At 35.8% G+C, this 20763-nt stretch overlaps 1 protein-coding gene across 6 annotated transcripts in view; it reads left to right on the forward strand.

The window, feature by feature from the left end:
• Positions 1-20763, forward strand: part of Grm8 (glutamate metabotropic receptor 8) — an 805417-nt gene that overhangs the window by 713555 nt on the left and 71099 nt on the right. For all 6 annotated transcript variants that reach the window (XM_006996266.4, XM_042272849.2, XM_076566128.1 and 3 more), the window contains exon 9: positions 13551-14486. In XM_006996266.4, coding sequence (XP_006996328.1) covers positions 13551-14486 — 936 coding nt within the window. The remainder of the gene's footprint in view (positions 1-13550; positions 14487-20763) is intronic.

The raw sequence follows: 20763 nt of genomic DNA on the forward strand, positions 1-20763 counted from the left end.
GTGGTGTATATCTTTCGTGGTCTAGTTTACCTTATTCAATATAATCTTTCCTAGGTCCATCCATGTATCTGTAGATTTCATGATTTAATTTTTTACAGATAAATAGTATTCCATTATATACACGTAACTTATTTTTATTATTCATTCATCTTTTGAAAAACATTTAGGTTGTTTCCATTTCCTAGATATTGTGAACAGGATGACTATGAACATTGTTGGTCAAGTATCTATGTGGTATGATAGTTCCTTTGGAACTATGTTAAAAATGGTATATATCAGTTATATGTTGAATTTTATTTTTGTGTTTTGAGGATTGTCCATAATCTTTTCCAGAGTGGCTATACCAATTGGTAAATACATTAACTCATTGATACTAAAAAACTCATTATTGAACAATGAATGGGTCAAAGAAGAATAAAGATAGAAAAAAGAAACATTCCTTAGAACTAAAAAAAAGTGAAACCCCACAAAACTTCCAGGACACATTAAGTAGTTCTAAGAGACACATAGTAGTTCTAAGAGAGAACATTTATAACCCTAAGTACTGACATTAAAAAATCAGAAAGAAGCCAGATGTGGTGGTGCAAACCTTTAACCCCACACTCAGTAGTCAGAGGCAGGCAGATCTCTGCGTTTGAAGCTAGCCTGATCTACAGACCAAGTTTCAGTAAAGCCAGGACTGTTAAACAAATAAACCCTGTCTCAAGCACACACACACACACACACACACACACACACACACACACACACACACACACACACAAGTCAGAAAGAGCACTAATAAATAAATTAATGATGCAGCTCAATAATTTGGAAATAAAAGAAGAAATAAAACCCAGTAGATGACCATAAATAACAAAAATCAAAGCAGAAATTAATGAAATAGAAGCAAACAAAATATTACAAATGTTTGGTTTTTGAGCATGGTAAATAAGATCTACAATCCCTTAATCCAATTAAACAAAAGCAAGAAAAGGGGAACCAAATTAACAGGTTCTAAAATGAGCAGGGGGAGCATTAGAGAAATCACCAAAGAAATTATAGTATTATGAGGGGATACTTCAAAAACCTGTACTCCGTTTAGCAGGAAAATCTAGAAGAAATGGATTAATTTCTTGATTCATCCAAACTGCAAAAGTTAAACCCAGAAGAGACCAAGAACCTCAACAAAACTGTAGCAAAGGAAGACATTGAAACAGTAATCAAAAGCCTTCACAATAAGCTGACCATCCCTAGATGGACTCACAGTAGAATTCTATCAGAGTTGAAAAGAATTGCTATTCTTAAACTCTGTATCATGGAGTGCTTCTTTCATTCCACCTTCCACATGGAACATACTCTAGCATTTTCCAAGGTCACTTGAAGGTCTGGGAGGGCAATGGGGAGTCATAAGTGGAGGTCCTGCCTCTCCTCCTATCACAGGGGTTTATATAACATCCTTGTCTTCCTCCTAGAATTGAATGCTAAGTAAGTTCACTTAAATTTCATATTCTCTGCATACGATGAACACATTGCAGAATGAAAATTTGTCTTCTAGACACAAATATGTTTGTCTATATTACATGTGCTTTGTTTGCTCTGTTTCTGTTACATTGTGTTTCTAAGTGGTTTTAATTGTAGATTTAACCAGATTTGTGAAGAGAGTCATTCATTTCTAACTTGTTGTATTTCCTGTTTATGACATTCATTTATTTCTAGTTTTTCTAAAAACTGTCATCAAGAAATGTGGTCCAAACAAGATTTAAAAAAAAAAATCTTTATAACCTTCTTCTTAGTACGTTTTATCCAAGCTTTGGGCTTTGTCAATTTATCGATTTTTGTTTGTTTGTTTGTTTTCTGACAGTTTACTTGTGTGCTTTCTTACCCATAAAAGCACGTACAAGTTAAATTTTCATTGAGACCTAGGTGATTGTATCATGTTTATTATAATTTTGTTCAATACATCATTTTAAACTACATTTCATAGTTGTATCCAGTTTTGTAACTAGATTTGATCACATTATTGAAAACTCTCAGAGGCTCCTTGGATTAAACTCATCTTATGTCTTATGACTCTTTCTTGATTTTTCATGTTTGCTTTAATATCCAGCAGGAAGCACTGGCTTTTCTGGTGTTTTTTTTCTGTTGTTGTTTGTTTCTTACAATACAATGATTTTTATGTGTTTTGTTTTCAGAGTGGTTACTGATCAGTCAAAGTTTTTCTCTAGTCCTTAAAAATGGAAAATAAGTTGCCAATTTTATTTTTGTTAGAAAAATCCCCTAAAAAATCAAAATGAAACTATATTAGGATTTTTTTAACTTATAAACTTTTACCAGGCTTATGTTTAAGATCAATCTCTTCCATTTATTTATTGTTAACTTTAAGTTTTTCCACTTAGTCTTTAGAAAAAATTCTTTCACCATACCCTTATTTTCTTTGTTGTCTTTCCATATAATTTATTTTACTTTTTATTTTTAGGAATGTAGGCATTCATTGTTCTTAAGTTGCCTTTGTCTTTTGTTTTAATTTATATTTTCCAACATTATAAGCCTTTCCTCCATTGTTTGAGCTTTATAAATTAGCCTCTCACCAGTAATTTGTTTTTATGTGAATTATGATGCTCCAACATTTCCAGTTTTTATTTGTATTTGACATGCCTTTTTAACTCTCTAAATTTTATTTCTTATGATCTTTTTTACTGGGCTTTTTACCATTTTATTTCAACCAATTTTTTAAAAAATGTTTATTAAATTTTTATACACAGGATTTCAAATTAATTATTTTAGTAAAGCATATATGGAAAAGGTCAGCCCATGATATCTGTGTACTAAAGACATAATGTCTGTATTTATGAATGTATCTGTTCTCCAATGCTGAGAGATAGCTGCCTTCAGCCTTTTAAACAAATTGGTTTCTTGATGTGATTTATGACTTGTTTCTAAATAAGACACTTATCTTGCTTGCTGCTTTGTATCTTTCTGTGATGTCAGTTTTGAATAACTTCTCATATGGACTATCTGGTTCTCTCCCACACCCGTCCTCCTCTGTAATTGACAATTCCAACACTGATGTATGTCTTCCTTACATATATCACAGTCATATAATTTCTGTTTAAAAATGTGCTCCCAAGTACATTGTAGTTAATTTTGATTTTTTGGAAATTTGTATTATCCCCATAGCTTACAACCATCAGTTTAGAAAGTTATTTGTTTCATTTCTTACTGATGTTTTTTTCACATGAAATAATTAACTTCAAACTTTCCCAAAAGGACAGCTGGCTAGTTTACAGTTTCATGTTCTGTGATAGTCTCTGCCATGACTGTTTAACTAATGCCCCTCAGATGAGATCATGGCTGTGCTGGAGATCTGCCTTTTAGGCCATTCAGGAGAATCCTATGAATCTTGCTTGTTTCTTGTAAAATCACATCTGCCAATGGTTTTGTGGGACTGAAAAGTGAAAGATTTTTGAGAGTGTGAATACATGAAATGAATACATAAAAATGTCTTTTATTATCTTTGAAGTGATACTATTATGCTTAACAATAAGTTTCCAAGACCCAGGCTAAAAATAATTTTACTTCAAGATGAATAGGTACTACATTATGTTCTGTATCTCAGGTTTCAAATAGACTATGCTATGCAAACTTTTTGTGGCAGGGAGGGAAGGGTAGCAAAGTCTCCAGAATCATTTAATATCTGTTCACTGCCAGGATTTTGGATTCATAACATGGTAAATCCTAAAATTTGCATATGTTTATATATTGCCTGGGAATCTCAACAAAACCGTTGGATTCAAAATTTCATCTAATTTTACCTAGACCAATCTTAGTGTCTTAGTGTCTGTTCCTTTCTCCTAGATGCTTGTTATGTAGATGTTGGGACTCTTGGGTTCTCTTTTAACTCTATTATTGCTTTACTTCTCACACATTGCCCTTTTTTTACTCTGATTTTGAGTAAGCTACTTCATGTTTACCTCTCAATTTTTGTATTTACTTAACTTTGAAATTATAATTAATAATACTATATATATTATAATTCAGTATAAATTAAAATAATAATAACCAAAACAACTATAATTAATATATTATTAACCATGATGATTATAACATATAAGTTCTTTAATGCTCTTTTAATATTCTTTTACTAAAGCAACATTTTATCGTTTCGTGCATGCACTTTAAGACATCTCAAGGGCCAGAAAGATGGTTCAGCAAAATGTCAGTCAGAAGAAAACTGACTGCTCTAATTTGTTCTCTGTTCTCTGAATGTAGAAATACCAACGTGCAATCACACGCTAAATGTCGAAAAGCAAGGATATCTCTGAAGTCATTTAACATCTTTTGTGCCTCCTCTATGCACTGCTTCTGCCTTCTCCAAGTCCCTCCTGTTTGCTTCACATCTCTTTCCATCAAGAAAAATCTTTCCAATGCCTGATAATATTTGGACTCCCATTAGAGAAAAATAAAGGCTCATTTAAAAATTTTTGATACATGAGTATTTTTTGTTTCTGTTGTTTCATTGGAAAATACCTGATATCAAATCTAAACAAACCAAATTTGATTTATTAAATCTGCTGGATTGGAATGCTCCAGGATAATAGCATTAATAGTCCAGTTCCAACTGTGTCAAGTGTCTTGGATCAAACAAACCTTTAGTACACTTTCAGGAACTGTACCAATTAGAACTATTTTCAATAAAACAGGCCAAGTGGATAATGTAGCCTCTGTTTTGGTCTTACATAAGAAGACACAGCTAGACCTCTCCTAAGAAGAACGAAACTTTCACTGTAGTGATTGTGAGGGGAGGGGCGCCACAGGGTTATAAGGATTCTGATCCAGGACATACTTTTCTTTTTAACCTATCTAAGGTGTGTTGTGTTAGCTCCCCACCACTATAACAGGGGCATGAGACACTCAGCTTACAAAGAAAAGGGGGCTTCTGCCCACGATGAAATGAACCTATTGTTACTTGCTATAAAGGAGTTTCATATGGCAACGATAGAGTATGCATATAAGTGCAAAACTGTTCGCTTTAATGGTCACGAAGTGAGAGAGACGGGGATTCAGGGTCACTAAGGAAGACATAACCCTCAGTGACTAGATGCCTGCTATTAAGCCTCATCTCTAAAGTTTACATACCTTCCCAAAGAAGCCATGGTGGGAACTAAACTTTCACTATACTGAATGTGGAGAAACACTAATATATTGATCCCTTTTCTACTCAATCTTTTCTTTCCATCTTCAGTGAACTGAGTCTGCTGGTAAGACTCCCCTCACCTAAGGAGTTAAAACTATGCCTTCTTCCCTGTTTCCTGTCCCCTACTTCCTACTCTGTATGTACTTAATATAGACAATTTCCATGAGCGTTTAGCTGTCTACTGTTGTCCTTCACTGGTCTGGAAGCTATGCAGAGAGGCAAAAGAACATTATTGACTCTGTGGCCTGGACATGAATCTACTCACCCTCATTAAATAATAGTGTGATACAAGTAATGTTATCTATAGTCTTGTCCTCCTTAAATAAGTTGGGAAAAAATGCCCAACTCAGGATTGTTAAAACTCTCAGTGCTCAGTCTTATAACACACCGGCGTATAGTGGACCCTCAGTAAATGTTATCCAACATTACAGTCAGTGTTCTTATTATCTTTATGCCTTGCAGGTTCTGTGCTACAAAATGGCATGCTACTGAATGTGTGCATTCCAAGTCCACCTGTGCATGTTTCTATTTATTTTTTAAGACTTATTTTTAATCCTGTGTGTGTTTATATCCATATGTGAATGTTTTTGTGTGTGTATGTGCATAAATGTATATCTTTGTATGTTGGTGTGTGTGTGTGTTTGTATGTATGTGTGCTCATGTGTTGTGCACCTTAGTGCAAGTGCCTGCAGTGTCCTGAGGCACTGGATTCCCTGGAGCCATAGTTACAGATGGATTCTCTACTGTGTGGGAGCTGAGTCCTCTGAACTGAACCTGGGTCTTCTGCAAGAGCAGCAAGTGCTTTTAGCCACCGAACTTCCTTTCCAGCCTTTACATGTATATCTTAATGTTCTGAAAGCATTTTCCCCCCAAAATCTTCTATAGGCTGAGCTATATAGTCATCAAATCATATGAGCTAAGACTGAATAAAAATATTCTGAGTGAATTATTGAGTATGTTGTTTATATAAACACAGAACATTTTGCAATGAACTACATTAGTATATGTATGAATTGAGAGTCATGTCATGTCAGAAGAAGTAAGAAACATGCATAATTAAATGGGATATTCTGAAAGTTTAAAGGATTGCCTCCGGTGAGTTTTAGAACTGAGCTGACTTTCACATTATTTACTTTCCCCTCCAATTAGTAGTGAAAGACCCATTTAACTGAACTTAGCTTCCATAAACACTGACACTTTGTGTTTAATGCAATTAGTCATGTGACATTTAAATGGTATTTTAATATTTAGCTGAATTTAAGTTCAAAATATAAATGCTTTGAATACTTTTTAAGTATTAAATAAATGTACTAAACCAATCTGAGAAGTTAAAGAATTAATTTCCATAGAAAACATCTAGATAACTTATTCCTATATAAAAACATTATTAAAAGAATTACTTGAAACTCCAACTGTAGTTATCTAGAATATGTAATAGTGCATATAGCAAAAACAATCATACAATAATGGCTTATGATTAAAAATTATCACTCCATGGTATTCAAATTAGGATGGCCATGGATGTAGAACTAAGATTTTGTCTTGATATCATTGTAGCAAATAATTCATGGTGCTTAGGGATTTGCACATACATGGTGCTGCGAAGAGGTTCTGTTTTGGGCTTGTTTTGTACTTCCCAGTTGGCAATAATATTGCAAATCTCATTTTCTGCACTCTTCATTAGCCTACAAATTCTGTTGTATATAACCCAACAGTCATAATCTGGACATTGTATTTCCAAGTTCAAAGTCAAGATCTAGATGACTTCTTTCTTTGTATAGAACTAGGGGTAAATACAGAAGACCCATATGATAATTGCCAGAAAACATCAGGCAGAACATAAGTTGTGGAAAGATAAAAGCAAAACAAAGCAGACTTGATGAAATGCAGGAACAACAATGTTTGACCTGTCACTGCTCATATTTTTCAGAAGAAAACAAAACAAAAAACTAATCATAGATAGAATGTGGATTCTTCTAAATGTTGTTCACCAGTTCTATATTGAGGAATTTGCATTTTTTTAATTCACAAAACATTTTGAAGCTCTTGTGAAATTTTTCTAATATCACTTCAACATACATGGCTGATGACTTAGTCTCCTCAAAATTAGTTGCTTTGAAACTGTAGATAAAATATTCTAGTTACTTATTCAACATGAGCAAAGCTCACAGGAACTAAAGTCATATGCACAGGGCCTGCATGGGTCTGCACCAGGGCCTCTGTCTTCATGTTGTGGCTTCTACTTTAGTGTTTTCATGGATTCCTGAGCATGGTAAAGAACAGGTCTGATTCTTGTACCTTCTCTTGTGCTCTTTTCCTTCTGTTGGTTTTTCTTGACCAACTTCAATGAGATGGTTTTTATTTTAATATATTTCATTTTATTATAATTTTTAAATGAATGAATGAGTACATCAATGAATGAAAACCTAACCACTAAAATAATGATTAATAACAGAACTGTCATTAGATCTACTGGGAGAGGGAAAATTATAGTTTTCTTATGGAGTGACAGTAAGTGTATCACCCACTCCAGGGCAGACTTCATGTTCAGAAGTAGTTCAGCAACACATAATGGACTTTTCATTCTTTTTGTGCTTTTATTTGGATACAGTTTGGTGTGAGTGTTTTGTTTGTTTGTTTTTCTTTGGGATGGTATTTTATTTGTTTTCTTGCTTTTTTGTTGCATTGTTTTGTTTTTTGCTTTGTTTTTTCAATACAAGTTTTCTCTGTGTAGCTCTGATTATCTTGGAACTCACTTGTTTCTTCCTTGCGAAACAATTTAAAGTTGAGTGGATAGGGAGGGGGAAAGGATCTGGAAAGACTTGGGGAAGGGAAAGAATATGAACAAATATATTTAAATTTAAAAATTGTTTTAATACAAAAAATTAAATAAGAAAGAAAAGAAACATTCTAGTTACCAAGCATATATAGGGAAGTATTTGTCTCTTGCTCAAAGCCTCTCAACACCAAATAGAACAATTACTGATGTAAAGTTACAGGCTAATTCTTTGCATATTCTGTTTATTCATCAGTGTATGCCAAGCATGAAATTCTACAGTACCAACATAAACTCATACAAAGCAAAATTGGTGTCTTGCCACTATCAGTTTGCTCTCCACCTAATAAAAAACTAAATACACAGTACAACTGCAATATAAAGCCAATGAGTTGTAAAAGATGTATGGGCTGGATATTAACAAAATATAGGGTTTTGTTTACTTGTGTAGAGTAGAGCAGATGACACAAAATTTCACAGAAAAACTAAATTTTACCTCATGAAGAAATCAAGGTATGCTGATCAAATAATTTCCTCATAAAATTTGACTACCTCTGAGAATCACTGACCGCTTCTTGTTCTTCTTCCCTAACATTATGAATCTACTTGGCTTCTTGGCTAACAGACTGGATTCTTCCCTTATATCCTTCAGACCACACCTTTCCCCCCCTGCACTGATCTTCCTGAATCTACTGTGTTTTACTGTGTTTATGGTTCTGCTTGTGACGTCTTCCCTTCATATTTCATCCCATTTCTGGAGGTTAGAATAAATATTATGAATATTTATTGCCCTAATTGCCTTGCACATGACTGAGCCTTTGTAATCTTAGCTAGCTCTAGGCAATTTTGACTCAGAAATTCATGAACCAAATCATGATTTGCTTTTCAGTATCAATTATTCTCCCATACTATCCTTTTCATTGAAGACCACCACTGCTCATCCTTACCCCTTCATTCTTTCTTTATTCATTCAACAAATATTCACCAAAGATTATTAGGTACTAGTCATCACATTAGGATGTAGAATGCAATGGTAAATAAGTGGCCCATAGTGTCCCTAAGAAAATGCAATTTAAATGAACGTTTAGCAAGATATGCTTGTAATTACTGTGCAAAACCCAATAAGAATAAGGACTTTTTAAAAGAGGGCTTAGTGTTCCTTCCCAGACACATTGAACTGTAATCTCTAACAAGGAAGAATGTGTACTTTAAGTAAACCTTTTAAGTGTGTCCCAGGTTATAACCTAAATCTTAAAAACACATCACTTTATATAAATTAGAACCAATCAAATAAGTACATAATTACATGCCATTAAAATGCTAGGTAAGAATGTTATAAGTACTAAGGTATTTTGACCCATAATGGCTATCCATTACCGTGGTGTTGCGCAGGATCACGGTTTCACATGGCTATGGAAGTTAGTGATGGATTAAACTTAAGATGTGGGAGGGACTTGCTACAACAGAATTTCAGATCAGAAATCTAAAAGTCATTTTGATTCCTTTCTTGCCCTTATTCTTTGTCTATTTTTGTTGTCTCTAAAGCATTTCAAGTCTGTACCACTATCTTTATTACTATGCTGATATGAAATACAGCTCTTACTCCAAAGGAAAAAAACTGACTTAAACCTGAGCTGAATATGGGTGACCATTTTACTTAATGTGTGCAGGGTTTCACTTTACTCTTTTGTATGTAAATAAATGCCCAATAGTCTTAAATTTAAGAAAAAAATCAGTTGGCCATGCATGCATGAATTTATTTCTAAATTATTATTTCTAGTTTGTTTATTTTATACCAGTATCATAATTCTTGAATGATATATTTTAAAATCAGTTTTAGTGAGTGAAAGAGATGCTTCAATGGTTAAGAAGATTTGCTGCTCTTCTAGAGCATGCAGATTCTGTTTCCAGTGCCCATGTGGCAGCTCACAGTTGTCTGTAACACCAGGCAAAGGGGATCCAATGCCCTCTCCTGGCCTCTGCTTGCACCAGGCATGCACATGTTGCACATACACATATGTAAGCAAAACACATAGAAATCAATATATAAAAAAAAAAAAAAAACAGTGTGGCCGCGCAGTGGTGGCGCACGCCTTTAATCCCAGCACTCAGGAGGCAGAGGCAGGTGGATCTTTGTGAGTTCGAGGCCAGCCTGGTCTACAGAGCGAGATCCAGGAAAGGCACAAAGCTACACAGAGAAACCCTGTCTCGAAAAACCAAAAAAAAAAAAAAAAAATCAGTGTGAGTACCATCTTTGTTCTTCATTTTCAAAATGATTTTGCTTTTTCTAGATCCCTTAATGTGAAATTTTGGATCCACTGGTAAATTTCAACAGAGAATCCACCTGAGGTTTTGACAGACATTATTTTTATTCTATAGATAAATTTAAAGTATTATTGTCTTAGAAATAGTAGGTATTATTGTCTATGAGCATGGGATTTCTTTTAATTGATTAAGCTTTATTTTGTTTTATTTTTAATAATGTTTTGTAGTTTTAATGAATAAATCTTATACTATTTTAGCTAAGCTTATTTTTAAGCATTTTGATTTTAATGCTACAACAAATGAAATCAATTTTATTTTTATTTTTATTGTCATTTAAAATAAGATTTTTTGCATTCTTTAAAAAACATTATTCATTTTTATTTTAAGTATATGTGAGTGCACCATGTGTGTACCATGCCCACAGAGGCCAGAAGAGGGTGTCAGATTCTCTGGAACTGGAGTTACAGTTATTTATGAACTGTTATGGGAGTGCTGGTAACCATACTCAGGACCTCTGTAAGAGCAAATGCTTTTAACTGCTGAACCATACTTTTATAGCCTCCCTATGTTTTTGTTTTGTTTGTTTCCATTTTTAAATGTTGTCTAAGTTTGAAATATTAATTAAAAGTGACAATTTCTTCCTCTAGTATCTTCCTCAACTTCTTTCTTTAGAGATTTAAATGTTTTATTGTGTCTTACTTTGACCTCCTTAAGTTTATACCTATATATTTCTGAGGCCATTGCAAATAGAAGTGGGTATATGATCTCCTTCTCAGCGTGCTTGCTATGGGTATACAGACAGGATGATTTTTGTATCCTGCCACTTTTGTTGAATGTATTGATCATTTCTAGATGTTTTCCAGTGGAGTTACTATGATCTCTTATATGTAATAGCTTATCATCTGCAAATAGTAATTTGGTTTCATTTTTTTTTTTTTGCTGTTAATTTTTAAGTTTAAGGTTTCTGAGACTTTTATGCTGGCTTTAATTTCTGTGTTGGATTAGACTACCCTAAATCTCTCTCTTCCTCTCTTTTTTATAATCTGAAGCCTCAGACAAATTGCAATTCAGGTTTATAATAATTACCTTTGAAATGTAACTTTCAAGTGTCCTTTATGATGAGTCCATTATCGTCTAAAATCAATATTTCAGCCACTAAATGGAATATTTCAGTTTTTCAATATTTTTGAGAAGGTTCTGACTACATGCTTTTAGTCCAAGATTTCTTTCTGTCTCACTGAAACCCTCCTAGTAAATAAATTTCCCTTTAGAGTCATTAAAACTTAATGGAAAACTAATGGAGTTGTTAAAAAAAGTTAGTCTGATTCTTGGGAAGCAGGCAGGATGTGATGATGTGACACGCAAAGCAGCATCACCTTTCTCAAAGGACTGTGCATTAAAGACATTTCAGTTCTTTACTCCATCCTGGGTAGATTCAGATATTCCTAGCAAGTTCATAGTTTAGGTACCAGGGACTGCAATTCCTGCTCTCAATAGTCCCAGTCAGGGAAGATTCAAGGGAGGAAAGCATTCTTAAGTCATTTTCCATAAGAATAGCTCCCATCACCTGGTCCTCAAAGGGAGGCCACTTTAAAAGCAATAGGAAAGTAAGGCTGACATTGCACACTGGTGACTTTAAGATACATGACTGCTCTTACCTGGTTTACCTTCTCCATGGATTACCTAGCTGATGTTAGAGTTATAGTGGCCACAGATTGGGCAAAATTAATTTGAGCTGCATTAGTTTTTTTTTTTTTATTGCTGTATAAAAATAGCTCCAAAACTTATAGGCTTACAACTAAGTGACCATAATTAAACTTAATGGGTTTCACAAACAAACAAAAGATATGAAAGGAGAAGATGGATCAGTTGGGGAGAGGAAGAGGATTAATGGGAGAGGGGCAAGGGAGCATAATGGAGGTAAATATGCTCGACATATATTCACTCAAAATATATTCTACACACGTATGGAACTGTCAAAAATATAGAAACTTAATAAACACGTATTACCTTACATACATGTTGAGCTTGAGAATTCAGGAAGAACTTAGCTGGGCTGTTCAAGTTCAGTGATTTCTACAAGTCAAGATGGAAGCAAGGGCTGAATTCCTCTGAGGGTGTGACTGAAGCCAAGCAGCTACTTTCTAGGTGGTTCTGAACATGCAAACTCATTGCTGTAGCTGGCAAGAGACTCCTGATCTTCACCTAGTGCTTGCTTGAGAGGTTTCAGGACCCCATGTTGGTGCTTTCCTGAGCATGAGTGACACAAGAGAAAACAAGGGTGAAGCAAAAAGTGACTTTTATGACTGAGCTTCAGAAGTCATGACTATAATCCCTTGAACACTGCATTGTTTGAATAGGTCACTCTTTCAGGGTGAGAATGGACCACATGTGTGCACAGATTCAAGGAAGCAAGGGCACTGGGGGCTACCTGGGAAGATGGCTACCCTGGGGCATAGTAATTCTTCTTGTAGACTGTTAATGAAGTTGGCCTTGGTAAATAAAATTTTCACTTTGGCTCTTTATTTATTTGTTTGTTGGTTGGTTGGTTGGTTTTGTATGTGTCTGTGCTTCTAAGAGGCTTCCAAATCCCAGCACTTTCAAATTTGCCCTCTACATGTCCCATCTCTGTGTGGTACCTTATTTGTTCTCCCTTCTGTATCCTCATTGGTAATAATTTCATTGCTTTCAGCCACCTTGAAGATTGCAAGCATTCAAGAGTAAACATTTTCTTTAAGTCTTTTATTGAACATATCTTTGTCAGTGTATGCCTAGCATGTAAATATTGTTTTATCTGTGAGCCAATGAGAAGTCAGAGAATAACTGCTTGCATCATTTCCTTTCAAAAATCAGCATGTAGTCTCTGAATTTACCCAACTATTTTAGAAAGATATGAATCATTGGTTATATACTTCTATGTCTTAGTTTAGTGTTTGAAAGATTTTGACTTATGTATTTGTGTTTAGTTACAAAAGACCTTTCCTTGGGGGAATTTTTTGCTTTGTTTTGTCTTTATCCCTCTTATTTAATTTTTAAAGCTTTCATATTAAAACTGTTTGGGCCAATAAATCTTTCTTTGATATCATAGTGGTCAGCCATGAAGAGGTAAGTGGAAAGTAATGACACTCATCTAGTTGATGATCCAAGTGACTGATTGGATCCAATCATTTAACACTTTCATAAAGTCAGTATCAGGGAAAGAAATGAGACTCTTATTATGGTAAACTGTATTTGTACTGTCAGCCTTCTGTGATTTATTACAAACCTGTGGCTGGGATTAGGATATTATAAATGGGGGAAAATGAAAGGCTCATTAATTTTTTATACCCACAGGTGGAAGACATGCGGTGGGCTAATAGAGAACACACACACCCAGCATCTGTCTGCAGCCTGCCGTGCAAACCCGGGGAGAGGAAGAAAACCGTGAAAGGGGTCCCTTGCTGCTGGCACTGTGAACGCTGTGAGGGTTATAACTACCAGGTGGATGAACTCTCCTGTGAACTCTGCCCTTTGGATCAGAGACCAAACGTCAACCGCACAGGCTGCCAGAGGATCCCCATCATCAAATTGGAGTGGCATTCTCCCTGGGCCGTGGTACCTGTGTTCATAGCAATATTGGGAATCATTGCCACCACCTTTGTGATTGTGACATTTGTCCGCTATAATGATACACCTATCGTGAGAGCTTCTGGGCGGGAACTTAGTTATGTGCTCCTCACGGGGATTTTTCTCTGCTATTCAATCACTTTTTTGATGATTGCGGCACCTGACACAATCATATGCTCCTTCAGACGGATTTTCCTGGGACTTGGTATGTGTTTCAGCTATGCAGCACTTTTGACCAAAACAAACCGTATCCACCGAATATTTGAGCAGGGGAAGAAATCTGTCACAGCACCTAAGTTTATCAGTCCAGCCTCCCAGCTGGTGATTACCTTCAGCCTCATCTCTGTCCAGCTCCTTGGAGTGTTTGTGTGGTTTGTTGTGGATCCCCCACACACCATCATTGACTATGGAGAACAGCGGACACTAGATCCGGAGAATGCCAGGGGAGTGCTCAAGTGTGACATTTCTGATCTGTCACTCATTTGTTCACTGGGATACAGTATCCTCCTGATGGTCACTTGTACTGTTTATGCCATTAAAACCAGAGGGGTCCCAGAGACATTCAATGAAGCCAAACCTATTGGATTTACCATGTACACCACTTGCATCATTTGGTTAGCTTTCATCCCCATCTTTTTTGGTACAGCCCAGTCAGCAGAGAAGGTAAGCAGCAGGAAATTCTTTTGACAGCCCTTTGCTTGAATTTATTTAAATTTAACTTTATTTAGAATTATTTTTCCTACTTTCAGTTCATTTATATTCTTTCAAGATGCTTTAGTCTGTGAGGTGTGTGTGTGTGTGTGTGTGTGTGTGTGTATGTGTGTGTGTGTGAAGGTTACATTGCTTTGAGTATGTATGGCCTATGAATGATTCCCCCCACTCCCAGTACCACTATTGCTTGCTCTTTAGCAGTGTTGAAGATTGACAGACTTCCTATCATTTTCTAGGTCTCTTTTCCTATCCCTGTTATCTACAATGTCACTGTTCTTTTCCAAATGTTAATTAAAAGACAGAGGCAGAAAGGGCATATGGGCTCACAGAGGTGAGCTGTCCCTGAGAGATCCCACTGCAAAGCAAATGACATCTTTTCTGTTCTGTGGAAACTCTGAGGAAAAAAAATTCCTTGACAATTATGATTCCAATCATAGAAGCAGAATTTATTGCAACACAACCAAAACCAAAACATACTGAAATGTGTTAATACACCCCAACCACTTACCACATCTCCCCAGCCCCTATTCTCGTTAATTTTACATTTACAAATGATTGTGGTCATGAATAATTAAGATAGCAGTGGACAATTATATAAAGTTGTTTGTATTTGCAGGTGAAGATCAATTGACCTTCTTGAAGTAATTTCCTTTGTCATTAATCTTTACATTTTCCCACATTAAACATTGATAGTAGAGAAAACACTCATATGCAGTGTGTTGTTTGTTTATGTAGATGCATGCAGTTCTACAGATGAGGAAGCTGAGAACCAAAGTTAACTCTGAGTTCCCAGATTTGGGAGGTGGGATGAAGAAGTTTGTAGCACACAAGGAGATGTTAGATGTCTATAGTGATAATCCTTCAGCCTTAATGTGTATGTAAGAAAGATCTCTCAAAGAGAGGACTTAAACATCTGCCCACCCTCCATCATTAGAAAGTCGTCAATGATCTCATGGGAAATTATATTCCTGGGACTGTAAAGTTAAAAGTGAGGTCCTGTGTAACTTAAAATCTCAACCAAGTCAGATGAAAAGTCCTCCACAAGGGGACAGCAAGCTTATTAGGATGACTACTCGGCCTTCTCTGGATCCATGGGGCTTGCAACTATGTTTGGACAGAGGGGAAAAAAAGGACTTTAGTAAATTCTGATGACTAGCATGAACGTGCTATAGATTTGTGATCCCCACCACTATCCTGATGGCCTGGCTTTGTGGGGGCCATGGACATATGACATGGGATCAAGCTTGGAGAGGGAAGTTAAAAGTGAGACAGTCATGGGCTAGACACTTAGTAATGAAAAGATGTATTTCAATATATAAGGATGGAAATGTAGTATTAGAAATTAGACCTTTAATTCTAACTTGCGAAAGAATATAGAAGCTGGAAAATATGTGTCACAAAGTCCAGTGTTTCACTTGTTGGTTTAGTCATGTAAATAGTACTTCTTTGAGTTTGGAAATACCCAAATATATATATGACTAGTAACAGCGATGTAAGCAGTTGTTCTATTGAGTGTTGGAACCTCTTCTTGTCTACTGCATTACCTATGGAGGACCATTACAACATTAACTGTACTCCTGGTGACCAAGAAGTATCTGAAGCAGAGGAGATCTTCTGTGTAATCTAGCTTGTTGTTCATCCTCTTTTCTTACATTTTAAACAACAGAACTGTTAATTTTCATATAATGACTTCTACAGATGGAAATGTTTAAAAACAATTGTGAATATGTTTGGGTCTTTTTTTTGAGAATTCAGTGCTTCAATATTAAAATAAATTGTCATCTTGTATCAAGGTATTGGATAACACAGTATTTCAGATTTGAGTTCTTAGTGGGCCTTTAAAATTGTTCAAGTATCTTCTCCCAGGGAGGAGCTCCTGAAGTCCTGCCCAAACTGCGGAGCTGTCAATTGACAGCCGCTGGGGGATGAGAAGTCATTCTTCTTCAGAAATGGGGTACTGATATAGGCTACCCATGCTCCAGTGGTAATCTCCATATCTATTTACATATGGCCAGCATTAACTGGGCTTTGTGTTTTGTTTTTATTTAAAAGAAGAGAGCATGAGTTGGAAGGCACATTTATTGGATGATGGACCTGGGGAAGAATGGGATGAAGAAAGCACAGCATGGATATTATCATATTTCACTGTACACATACATAAAATTCTTAAGGAATAATTTTTCTAAATAAAATATTTTCTCCCAAACCAATAGCGTTACAGATTTGTAGCTGTCTCCGAAAAAGCAGCAATTGAGATAAAGGTTTGAATGTGAATTGAACACAGAAACATGCCAGGGAATTGAGGCTGCTCACTGTGATGCTGAGCCTGTGAGAGGTGTATATCTATTTTAAAATCTGCATATTATATTTACTTTTATGTGCATGGACATATCCATGCCTTTAGAGACATGGTTGAATGTGGTTAGCCAATTTGTTTTTCTCTTTCTCAGCTTTGTGGAATAAAAGTGTGTTTTAGAAACAAATTGTAAAACAAATAAAAAATATGCTAACTGGAATTTATTTTGTATTTATGATGTGATTAAATGTGAGACAGTCTGCAGGACTCAATAATAAGTAATAACTGTTGGGATTTTCAGAATGTTATAGAGATGTATCCTTTAGTCTCCGGGTTGTAAAATTTAGACCGTCACTATAGCAAGAGCTGTTAGATCATAACTAGTCTTTGCCATTGAAGTACTTTATATAATAGAATTACGTGCTATCCTAAAACTTATCTTAAAATTTACTGTCTGCTTTTCTCTCAAAGTATCTTTGTTATTCAAGATGATAGATAAAATGCTTCAGAGTATTTTTAACATTGTTAAAGCTATTGGTATGGACATTAAAAATGAACTAGACATTTCTATCTCTAAAAGAAGTCTTTAAATAAGTTTATTGACCTGGCAGGAGAGAAGAGCTGATCACTCCTCCATTTTCATTTATAATGCTCAGCCAATTAGCCCAGGTTATCAACTTGAAGCATTTACAACAGCCAGGCAACACACGCATCCATTAATTCAGCAGATCCTTATTGAGCACTGTGTCTGGCATTGTGCTAATTATTGACCCTGTGTCAGTCGGCCTCTCTGAGTGCCCTTGGAAGGATCAGCTTGGCTCTCAGCCCATGCCTTCTTGACGCCTGCCAGCACCAGCACGATGCCAGGCTCAAGGGCAGGGGAGATAGATTGTGAGAGGTCAGATTTGAGATGTGAAAGCAAATAACTATGCATCCTATAACTATACATTAGTGACACAGAATTTGTAACATGGAAAACAGCAGGGAGAGCAATTTTCTTCCAGGGTGCATATCATCGTGCCATCTGAAAGTAGTGTCTACTACAGGAAAGTTGTTGAACCATGCAGCTCTCTCAGAAATGACAAGAAGCAAGAAATGAAAGTAAAGATAGTTGAATAATCTGTATGGATGCTTCAGCAGACATTTCTATATAACCAAGTTCTCAGTTATACAAAGAACATTCAGTGCAGAACCATAGAGATTGATAGCTCTTTGAAGTGTAATGTGTCTGCTTTCCGTAGCAAACAGCATTTAACTTCTCCACCCTTTTTTTTCTTTAGATTTATAATTCTGTAATTTGACCATACTTCTGAATTCTGCTAAATATTGCAAGAAATTTACTTTTCCTTTTCTTATGGAGAAGCAGTATAAAGGAAATATAGAATTACTGAGGCATTCCATAGGTATAACCAAACTCATATAATTGTGCTAAAAAGACAAAACTATATTTAAAATCATTAACTTAATAGTCAGGAAAATAATCATCTGTGGTAGTTAGAGTCTGATAGGGTGGCAGAAATCTTAAAGACATTTTATCTTTCCTAATTGGACTCATAAAATTCAGATAGCCAGACATGGTTAAGACATGGCCAGACTCCTAGGAGTACAATGTTTCAACTAGATAATTGGGTATAAAAACAAAAACAAAAACAAAAAACAAACAAGCAAAAAGCAATATCAGAATATAAAATATAAAGCTGAAATATGTCTTAGTTAGGGTTTCTATTGTTATGATGAAGCACCATGACCAAAAGCAAGTTGGGGAGGAAAGGGAGGATTATTTAACATACTTTTCCGCATTACATTTCATCATCAAAGGAAGTCAGGATAAGAACTCCAACAGAGCAGCAAACTGGAGGCAGGAGCTGATGCACCAGCCATGGAGGGGTGCTGCTTACTGGCTTGCTCATCATGGATTGCTCAGCCTGCTTTCTTATGAAACTAAGGATCACCATCCCAGGATTGGCACCACCCACAATGGGCTTGTCCCTCTCACCTCAATCACTAATTAAGAAAATGCCCTCAGCCTTGCCTACAGCCTAATCTTATGGAGGCATTTTCTTAATCAAGGTTTCCTCCTCTCAGATGATCTTACCTTGTGTCAAGTTGACATAAAACTGTCTACCAAAGTTAGTAAAACAAACAAATGAATAAACAGCTCCTCCACAACTCTGCCAAACAAAATGCTCTGTTCCACCCTGTCCATGTACAGCATCTACTCCCTAACTCAAGTCAGAGACCCAGAGTTATCTTCAGACCCACCTTTCTAGTAGCTCTACTCTCTTGTTTGCTTTTCTTGCCTTTAAATGCTATCCCATATAAGCTTGTAGACCATACAGTCTGTGTAATAGATATGCATCTGAATGAATACATTCCCTAATAGAGCCCTTTATATAGTATATTCTCAGCAAGTGCCCATTAAGTGAGTGGATGTTGTAGTTTATACAATAGTGACAAAATAATAATATAAACATTTACTTGGATTGATTTGGTTAGTGCATAATTTGAGTTGTTTATATACTTCTTCCTGTGATCAGCATTATACCTTTGGTTGGAATTTTTGCTGTTTAAACAATTGGTCACATAAATCCCTCAAAATCATTTGTTACTTTCACTTATTCTGAAACTACTAAATATTTAAACCAAAGCACAAAAAATAATTATAATGATTGTGCTTCTTCCTGTGTAAAATTCACAAGAGAAGAAGTACTGTAGTGTCCTGCTGCTTTGGGCCTTTCGCCTCTTCCTTTGGTTTCCATGTATCTGCTTTGTAGAGAAAACAATGCAGGGGTAAGGGGATACAGAACTGCAGTGACTGTAAGGAAGTGTAGAGCTCTGGAGAATCAGTGCCGGGAATTAATTCCTGTATCTGTTGAGTAAGCAGAGAATATATAAGCATGAGGCCATACTCCCACTGATGGGAACAAATTCCCCCAAGACTACAAATTCAACTGCAGAGATGTATAAAACAATCACCCTCTAACTTTGCACATTCCTATTCTCAACCCAGAATACACTTGATTTTATGCATTATGGGAAAGGACAGGAAGATGTTTTATTTGTTTTCAAACGTGCTTTTGTCTCATTCTTATTTTTTGAACTAATAGATCCTTCATTCTAGTTTTGCACTTACACAATTTGTGAGTCACAAAAAGTATTTAATACACAGTAAGCAATGAATCAGTGCTGGGAATCATCACCGTTAAGGTATCATCCATGAAGATGGGATGGGGAGTTTCTTTGGCTTTGCTCAGCATTGCTTTCTAAACATATGCATGACAACAAGTCTGAAACAGTCTTCAAAATATTTGTTTAATGACTAAAGTATCTAAATAAATGGAAGTCATGGATCTCATTTGATTTAAGCAGACAATCTCTATTTCTCTAGCCATTTGTACCTAGACCATAAGTGTTTTATCAAACATAGACATATGCTTGCAAGTATAGGTATGTAAATACATCAGTGAAAGAAATATGAGGGAGACATTAATCTGTAGCAGGAGAAGGGAGATGTTCCTGAGGCAATGTGTAACTGGCTTCAAATATTTAGCAGAAAAAAATGTAGAAGAAAGCCCAGGAAGCAGTTGCCAAAAATTTTTATGCTGTAATTGGAAATGTGAACAGCTTTAAGGGAGTTGTGTATGAGATCTCTCTGACTAGTAATAAAACACCTACTCTAAAGAATAGTCCATAAGCATCAAGAGCTGACAGAACCTGGAGTCTGATACTTACAAAGCCAGGATATCAATGGAGAAAGATGCAGGACACACAGCTCAGACCAAAGGTCCTTACAGCCAACTTGTCCTTTAAAGGGAGGAGATTAGAAATAATGAACAATATGTGCTTTGCATGTCTGTACCTGTTTGTTGTTCTGTCTGTTGATGAAATATACATATATATATATAGTTTTCTTGCTACCTTGTACTCATTTGA

The sequence above is a fragment of the Peromyscus maniculatus genome, chromosome 3, assembly GCF_049852395.1.
Source record: "Peromyscus maniculatus bairdii isolate BWxNUB_F1_BW_parent chromosome 3, HU_Pman_BW_mat_3.1, whole genome shotgun sequence".
NCBI lineage: Eukaryota > Metazoa > Chordata > Mammalia > Rodentia > Cricetidae > Peromyscus > Peromyscus maniculatus.